Source organism: Austrofundulus limnaeus, unplaced genomic scaffold, assembly GCF_001266775.1.
Source record: "Austrofundulus limnaeus strain Quisiro unplaced genomic scaffold, Austrofundulus_limnaeus-1.0 Scaffold265, whole genome shotgun sequence".
Lineage (NCBI taxonomy): Eukaryota > Metazoa > Chordata > Actinopteri > Cyprinodontiformes > Rivulidae > Austrofundulus > Austrofundulus limnaeus.
In genome coordinates this window covers 405,085-414,271 of record NW_013952667.1, presented here as the reverse complement: position 1 = coordinate 414,271, position 9,187 = coordinate 405,085, and the positions used below count along the sequence as shown (strand labels likewise).

The 9,187-nt window shown below is 37.4% G+C and overlaps 1 protein-coding gene across 1 annotated transcript; it reads left to right on the top strand.

Moving 5' to 3' along the window:
* The first annotated feature begins 114 nt into the window (after positions 1-114).
* LOC106526208 (glial cell line-derived neurotrophic factor) lies at positions 115-4,031 on the top strand. Its single transcript, XM_014020746.1, has 2 exons — positions 115-657; positions 3,235-4,031. Exons 1-2 carry the CDS (start codon positions 453-455, stop codon positions 3,798-3,800), a joined length of 771 nt encoding a protein of 256 aa, XP_013876200.1. The 5' UTR covers positions 115-452; the 3' UTR covers positions 3,801-4,031.
* The last annotated feature ends 5,156 nt before the right edge of the window (positions 4,032-9,187 follow it).

Sequence of the window (9,187 nt, the reverse complement as noted above, 5' to 3'; positions counted from 1 at the left end):
TCTCTCTCTCTCTCTCTCTCTCTCTCTCTCTCTCTCTCTCTCTCTCTCTCTCTCTCAGCCATCTGAGCATGCACACTGAAACTTTCTCAAAACATTATTCCTCCAACCCGGGCGGTTCTGGACCTCAGGGTCAGTCTGGGATCTGCTCCCTCTGCGGGGAGGGAGGAGACAGCGGGGAGCAGAGGGTGGACCACTGATCCTCAGCGCCTCTCCACGTTTCTCTAACTCTTCRTTTCAACTCGAACTGGACCGATGCTGACTCGGATGGACTAGAGAAAAGAGAATCCTGCAGAACTGTGCGCTTCTGTCTTGATGCGCCAAACGCGCGTCTTGTGCGTCAAATGGATTCCCAAGCGCAAACTGTCGCAGGTTGATCATCAGAGCTCATCCTTCTTTTCCCCGCAACACCATTAAATTGTGGACCATGTGCCCCCGTCGGACTGAGATGGACAATGAGGTTATGGGATAGCCTCACCACTTGTTTGGTTCTGCTCAGCGCAGTGCGGGTCAGCGCGCTGCCGCGGAGCCAAAGAACAGGAGCCCCCGCTGAGGAGAACCCCCTGGAGATCCCGGCGGTCCAGAACCCCCTGGCTGCTGTCTCCCGCAGAATCAAGCAGGAGGACTCAGCGGAGGGCAGACTGGAGAGGGGCCTTAAATGTAAGTTTTGTTTTTTTATTGATTAAGAGGAAAAGCCTTTTAACTTCCTGAACTTCTTGAATCACTTTTGCTTCGTTCTTTAAAACATGGCTATTCATCAGTTAAGGACCTTTTAAAAAAGTGAACAAATATGGTTCTCATAACTCATTTTAAATGTAAAGTTTCGTTTAAACTGTCACAATTAAAATGTACAAAATGTGCTTCTCCTTAAAAGGTTTTCRGTGGAAGAAACTGTTTGCATCTGTGTGAAATTAAAGGATAAGAATTAAGTAAATGTATGTTGTCCACTATATCTTAAATTTGAATTATTGTACATTGAGTTTATCTGTAGCCTGTCAAGACTTGGAACATGTTTTGAGGATGACTCTCAGCTACTACAGCATTCATATTTACTGAGTTATAGCCATTTTAATTGGACTGTTTCAAAGTTGTTACGTTTAATTATGATTCTTTAAGTGGTTCATGGGACATTTTCCTAACAAAGCCAGTTGACACAAGTGTGGCAAAGTTTTCAAATCTATCTGGTGCAGTCAGTTAGTGCTCGCAGTATTTGTTGTGAATGAGAGCTGCTTCCAAACTCAATTTTAGCTCAATAGTTGTAAAATTGGCTGTAGCCATTTTTGTATTGRTCAAGGTTGCTCAGCTGTGGCAGACATCTTTGCTTAGACTCCAAATGTCAATCACGTACATCAAATAATTGTTTGCTGACAGTTTTACCAAAATCCATTCTCTGGTTTATCATTCTCTGGTTAACATTAACAAACACATTACAGCAGTTACAGTTGAAAACCTACACAAACGCATAAATTCACACAAAAAGACCAACACATCTAGGTTCTTCTTGCTATGAGGTCACAGCACCCCTGTGTCACCTTCCAACCTTCTTCATTAGTGCTCCTACCATGTAACACTGTTTTTTTGTTTGTTTTTGTTTTTGTTTTCTAAGTCTTTTAATTTAGCCAAACAGCTCCTAAACCAGGGGTCCAGATCCGGACTGGAATGGTGTCTCATGCGGACCCGTACATAATGCCAAAACAGAGATCACCACTTAAAACTGAAATGGGCTCATAATGCTGCATTCAGACCTAACAAGATTTGAGTGTCAGGGGCATCGGGTTTACATGTAAAATCTATGGTGTATTCAAGTCAAGGGGTATTGAGAAGTGTTGCTGTGYGTTTTGAAGTGTTTTGAGACAGAGGAAAGGATGGAGAAGGGAAGAAAAACAGGAAAAGAGAAGGAAATATACAGGCGGGTGAGAAAGGACGGAGAAAACTGATAGTTGAGATGGAGAAGGGGAGAGAAACTGAAGAGTTAGCAGACACAAATACAAATAAATAAATAAATAAATAAATAAATAAATAAATAAATAAATAAATAAATAAATAAATAAATAAATAAATAAATAAATAGTTGCATCAAAAATTTTTAAAATGGACAGCGAAAATTGAGCGTTTTTTTCCAGGATGGACAGAGTCATTTTTCTTTATACTTCCCACTGGAACGAAACCGGTGAGTCTCACATGTTCAGAAATGTGACCCTTATTAAAAGTTAATGCCATTATGAAACAAAGTATAGAAGTTTTGGACAAAGTTTTGAACAAATGTACCAAATCAACATGCACAGTTGTCATGTAATGTTTAGTTTCTTATTTTGACATGTTCATCATACTTTTACTCAGTAAGAGAACATAAAACATCAGACTTTAGAATTTCACGTTCATCTTTTTGTTACGTGACAATAAATATTGAAAAACTATTTCAATTAGACTGAATTTGTTTAATTTTATATGCAAATCAATTTGTGCAGATGTTGATACAACTACTACTTAAATATATAAAACTCTAAATAGTAAGACATTATGATCTTATGGACATTGGTTTTAAGAAATTTTCTCTGACTGGACCTGTTTGAATTTTAATTGAATACCCCTGTCCTAAACTATCCATTTGATTTATTTTACCCATGTAGAGCTGCTTGAGCTGGTGCCTATCTACAGCTGTCACTGGGCAAAAAGTGAGGTACACCCTTCCATCAATCCATCATGAGACATGCAACATTCACACTCACATCAAGTGACAATTTAGAGTTACAGTTAACATAAAATGTAAGTTTTAGTCAGTGAAAGGAAACCACAGTACTCAGAGAAAACCTATAAGTACACAAAAAACTATAAAATTGTACCAAGAGAACAAGTCAATTCCACAGAGACAGGCTCCAACCTGGTTGTGAAACTGCAACCKCCTTGCTATAAGGTAACATCCCAGCCCACAGTTTGAAGACAACTAAATTTATGATGGCCACCAAAGCTAAACTTAACCAACATAAAAATGGCACCAAAAATATAGTCAAATTTAGCAAAGCTAGACCTTTTCTCTAATATTATTTGGCTAATGGCATAGTATGTCTATTTGTATCCTTAATGCACATTTCCAAAATACTGTGCAAGTGTCCACTGAAATGATATAACTTGTGAGATGAATGGTTGAAAGTTTTTCTATCTTCCTTTAAAGGTTTTCTATAACCAAAGTAAAGTGGAACAAAGTGTGAGAATGTTATTTTTCTTAATGTGTTTCAGACACTATAAGGGAGCCCCTCCCAGATGAAGATGCAGTTGAATTCATCAATGCAATGATCAGTCGAGTGCGTCGCTCATCCTCATCCACAGAGCCTTCATCTACCTCCTCCTCTTCTTCCTCCCTCAGAGAAAACTTGAACATCAGGACTCGGCAAAGAAGGGAGAGGAGGAGGAAGAAGAAGAAGACGAAGAGCGGCCAGCGGAAAAGAGGAGAACTTAAAGGAGAGGAAATGAGCGTGAAGATGAGACGAGGCAGCGGCGGTGGGAGAGGACAGGGCTGTGCCCTCAAACAGATTCACCTGAACGTGTCGGACCTCGGCCTCGGCTACCGCTCGGGTGAGGAAATGATATTCAGATACTGTTCGGGGCCCTGCAGGAAGTCTGAGACCAACTATGACAAAATTCTTTTTAACCTTGTTCAGAAAAGGAAGCTTCCTCATAAAGACACGCCCCTGCAGGCCTGCTGTCGGCCTATCGCRTTTGACGATGATCTCTCATTTCTGGACGACAGCCTCATTTACCACACCGTGAGGAAGCACTCTGCCAGGAAATGTGGCTGTGTGTAACAGGATTTAATTTTCAAGCAATTTGACTGTAACTGTTTTAAGTCCACCTGCAAAGGGGTAATTAGGATTTTACCCTAAAATCCTAAACTTGATTTTCCCAAAGATATTTATAACAAAAGCATGGAACTTGCCTAAAACCATACATGACTGTTAACCCTAACAGTTTATTGTGTCTGCTAAGCACATCTTATGGGAAAAATTTAGACAAATATGAAATTTATTTATAAAATGCTCAATATTGTAACTTATTCATATTTATTTTGTTTTTATAAAAATAAAAGTTATTTATTGCTGTGATAACTCAGAGTCTGACAATTGTTTCAATCAAATTTCCCCCCMAAAAGCACTTAGTACTATGATCTACGTTAGCATGACAGACTCACGTGGGCATTCATTGTTTCATACCACAATACATTGTCAATCAGCTTGATAAGTTTTGAGAAGTGATTATGTTTGATTAAACTTCCTGAAATGAGGATGACATCATCATTTGGCATACATTTGAGTTTCTCATGTCAATAAATTTGAGATCAACTAATAAAATAGCTGTGCTCTGTCGCAGGTAATAGCCAAAAACTTAATGACTCATCAAAAAAGTGTTTCAACCAGAATGATTATAGCCATTCAAAGACCTACCTATGACAGGTAGGATAATTATTGTTCACATAAACCCATTCTCAACCAGCTGAACTATTGCGTTAAATAAACTTGCTCATAGGCCAAAGATTTATCTGATAATGAATATGTGAGTAGAGAACTTTTCAGAGAAATCAAACACAAACTCTGATGTTACTGAATGACAGGAAGAATCGTTCAACACAGAGATCCACACAGAAAGTGTTATATAGAACATAAAGAAGGTGAGACTAATTGTGAACGGTTAAAAAGGATGAAAGGCGAGAGATGAAACGTCATACAGCCCAAAGAAAACAACACCCATGAATGAGCGATGAAGTTAAAAGCTGATGTTGGAGAAAAGGGTGTGCAAAGAAAATACAAAAAGATTAAAAGGAGGCAAAAAAAAAACCCTCTAAAGCAGACAAAGAAGACAAAGATGTCAGAACAGGAGACTACATCTTACTTAACTAATGTGTGTGGTCGAAATCTGACCCTCTGATGTTGGCTCACGTTTCACTCTGCTGTCTCTTTGACTCACGTCAACCTCCTTTAACAACTGCAGGGAAAGAGTTAACTAGTACTTTTCCATCTGTTCACTTAACTTTTCTACTGTAAAAAATTATTCTTTGAGAAAATAAAAATAATCATAAACATGACACAAAAAGGAAGAAAATTTGTGTTTGGTAGACTATTTCTTTGTTGTAACAATGCTTCTTGGTAATAAATCTTATGCTGTTGGAAAGCTTGTTAATGTCTCTTTTAAGTGGTAACACATTTGTAAGGAACATGYTTTTGTGGGATGAGCAGAAGAGCTCAGTATGTGGGTTGTAAACGTGAAAAATTTGCCAAAACATCTGTACCATTTCAAAACAGCTTATTTTACTGTTGCTATTCACACTTGTTTTGAGTCTCTGGTACCCCCAGGTGCTGTCAATCATGTGCTCATTGATTTGATTCGATTTATTGATTTAACAGGAAAAGATTACTAAAAATCAAGCCTGACTCAGCATAATTGCTGTTTTACAGCAGGTTCATGTTCTGCAGCACATAAAACACTCAGAATTACAGCATCACAATCACATCATTATACACCATAGACACAAAGACAAACAAGCATACCAAATTTCAGGAAGGCAGCATTTGCAAAATAGGACGTCTAAATATGAGCACAACAAAAAGTGTCCAGCAGATGGCAGACAAGATTCTTCTTAAAGGGCTGTAGTTTTGAAATGGACTTTATGTTTTGAGGAATGTCATTCCATGCTTTAGTATAAACATAGAAGAAAGACCTTTATAATAATAACCATTATAAGAGTTATTACCAAGAAGCATTGTTGCAACAAAGAAATACTCTAATAAACATTAATTTCCTCACTTTGTGTGCTAAGTGAGGAAGAYTACACTGCTGGTAATTCTTCTGATAAGTGATGGAGTGTGTTCAATTACATGTCATTTCAGTGTAAAAGATTGAAGCACATCATCTAAATCATATACTTATACATGAATGTGTTTAAAAAATAAATTTTATCAAAATGAGTCCAAGTTGAAACTTTGCTCAACCTCTTTTTCTGAGAACTTGAAGATGCTCTGAAAATGTGGTCTTTTTTTCCCACAGCCGCTGTTCACATAGGAACTTCACAGCGAGCGATTATCTACAGGAAATGTGCTGTAATAGCGTGAAGTACGAGGGCACGGCAATACATGATGCAAAACGTATGGCGTGGAAATAGCTGTACCACATGTATGTGAAAGTATCAACAGTGTCAGGGAGTGAGTGGACGGCAAGAAGGTGTCAGAAGCAGCAGTGACTCCTTCAGCAGCGTCTCACCAGCTGTTTCGCAACAAGATGTTGAGCTGATCTCCGGAACATCTGTGGACTGTAGCGCACGAGTGAAAACAGCTCAAACTTAGTTGCTTTAGGTTAGAAATCGAGAGTCAACCGCTCAGAAAGGAATATATAACAGCTGCTTTGTGCAGTTCAAAACACTTGACGAATATGGACTTTATTTGAAACTTTGAGCAGATTAGGATGTAATCCTGAGTGGAGAACTAACTGTTGGTGGGTTTATTTTAGAACGTGTAAATCACAAGAGCGTCAGCTCTGTGACGTGGACAACAGAGGAAGCCATTAGAGCCGAATGTGTCAAAAGACAGTGTTGTTTTCTGTCCCTCTGTTCATCGTGACAGAGGAGCTTGTAATGAAGGATAATGTTCCTCTGAGGTGTAATTCAACACAAGTGATTGTGGTTTCTGTGATGGTTTTTAAACAGGTGCTTAAACACTGGGGGAAGCTGTATATGTCGACACATTGACATTATATTAGGAATTCATTCAAAGAACTGCTGTCTTTTTACTTTGCCATCTTTCACTGGGAATATTAAAAATAAAAACCCAAATAGATTTGTCAATGAATTTGTTTCTATGTTGGATTTGCAAACAACCTGAGTCTGTCTGTTGTTGAAGCTATGTGAAATAACAGTTGCAGAAACATCTGAACATCTTTTTTTCTTTAAAGGGATCCCCGATTAATTGTAACATTAGACTTTATTTGAAAAACATTTATTTTAACTGTAAAATAAAGACTGTAAAAATACTGTAGGCTGTTTAGTTTTGTAAATTTTTAAAAATACATTTTAACACAGACGGGGCCATTTTATTTACACGCAAAACATTCTGGGTAAATGATGATGTTGATAGGTCCTCAGTGTGAGTGAGCTATATCCACCCTGAAGGTTAATCTTGGACAATATCTGACGATTGACTCTTAAATGAAACCAGAGAGCGTTGACAGAGAGGAGAAGGTAAAAATGACTCAGCCTGTAACTGAAAATATRGATGGAGGACAACAGAGCTGCTTCATGGAAGAAGAACCTCAGCTTAGCCTGTTAGCTTTAGCATTAGCTCCGATGCTATATTGCCTTTTATGTATTAGCTCAGCGTTAGCACAACAAACAAGCTAAACTGAGCTCTCTGGTTTCATTTTTAAAAAGCCAATCGTGAGATAATGTCCAAAATTAACCTTTAGGGTAGATATAGCTCACTAGCAGCMTCTCACSGAKGACCTAGTTGACATCATCATTTACCCAGAATGCTTCGCATGTAAATAAAATGGCCCCATCCGTGTAATAAATTTTTAAACTTTTGGTTTAAAAATGATAAAAACTAAACAGCCTACAGTATTTTTACAGTCTTTATTTTACAGTTAAAATAAACATTTATCAAATAAATTCTAATGTTACAACTAATGGTGGATCCCTTTAAAAAAAGTCACTGATGATGAAGAAACTAAGAAACTGTATTCAGTTCTGCTTTCTACTGAAGTGGCTACAAAAAAAAAACATCTGAAGAAGGTGAAAAATTGCATCAAAGAGTTTAATACAAGCACAATATAAACACATACTTCGCCTGTTTTTTTTTTAGATCAAAAGAAGCTCCAAGATCTAACATCTGAGCTGATGAAAGTTGCACTCTGACTGAAACTTCAGACAGCATAAAAACAAGTTGGCCTCACTGTTGTAATGAAAAAGATAAGGGCATTGTATTTTTCTTATTGACCCCAAGAAATAGGCTTGACATTTTACAAGTGTTCATTATGGTTAAAAAACAAACATTTTCTGCGACATAAAGGAGAGCCAGAGGGGATTAACACAACCCTGTAACTGATCATCAACTGGTACCATTGACATGCCTGTTACCACGCAATAACTCAAGTTGTTATACTAATAATATGACTATAGATGAGGTATGATTTATACATAAGACATCAAGCACAACAGATCTACATCAGTCAGGGTTTTAAATAAAATAAGCATAATTGTAATATTTTGAAGCCAACTTGTTGCATGAGCAGTGAGTGTGACACTATCAGCTCCATGTGTGAGAAGTGACAGATATTAAAATATTCATGTGAAACAAGAGAATGTGCTTCAGCTTCATTGTGGTGGCTCAGCATCACACCTGCCCTGGAGCATTCTGTTTGGGATTTTCAGACAAGAAGAAATTTATTTGCATGAAAAAGGCAGTTCTTGTCTTACCTTTAGGGAAAATGGTCCTTTATATTTGATGAAAGGCAAAATGAAATGTTGGACAACAGATTATAATTAAAAACTCTGGAGGCCCTGAGACACAAAACAACAAAATCAACTTACTTTTTTTTTTTTAGAAATAAATGCCTAATTATTAAAAATACACACACAACATTTTATAAAACAATTTAAAAAACAAAGATTTGAAAATTACATTGTTTTAATTTCCTGTTTACTTTGTTTTACCTTTGTCTGTTCTTTTCAACATTGAGTTTTTTTATCATTAACACTTATTTTGAAGTTTGCAGTGGTCTGTTGCAATTTCTTTGTGACTTTTCAAAAACTTACTCCTAGACAAATGTAAAATCATTTTTGTATTTGGGCTTATTTAGGATCAAAACTTAAGAAATTCACCACCTCTGACACAACTGAACACTAGTGTCCTACGAGTCAAATAACATTCATAGCATAATGTAACTGTTCTGTTTTTTTTTTTTTTCACTTGTCAGCTTCATGTCAACACACTGTAGCAGTTCCGTCTGAGGTTGTAAAGGTTAAAACATACGTGGCAAACATCAACAATATGCCAGTGTTCATTGTCTCGTTGTTTATGCTTGAGGCTCTGAAGAAGCTCTGCTGAAGTATAGAGTGGAACTGAGCCAACCTTTACTGTAAACACAGAACTGGGATGTGTGTGTGTGTGTGTGTGTGTGTGTGTGTGTGTGTGTGTGTGTGTGTGTGTGT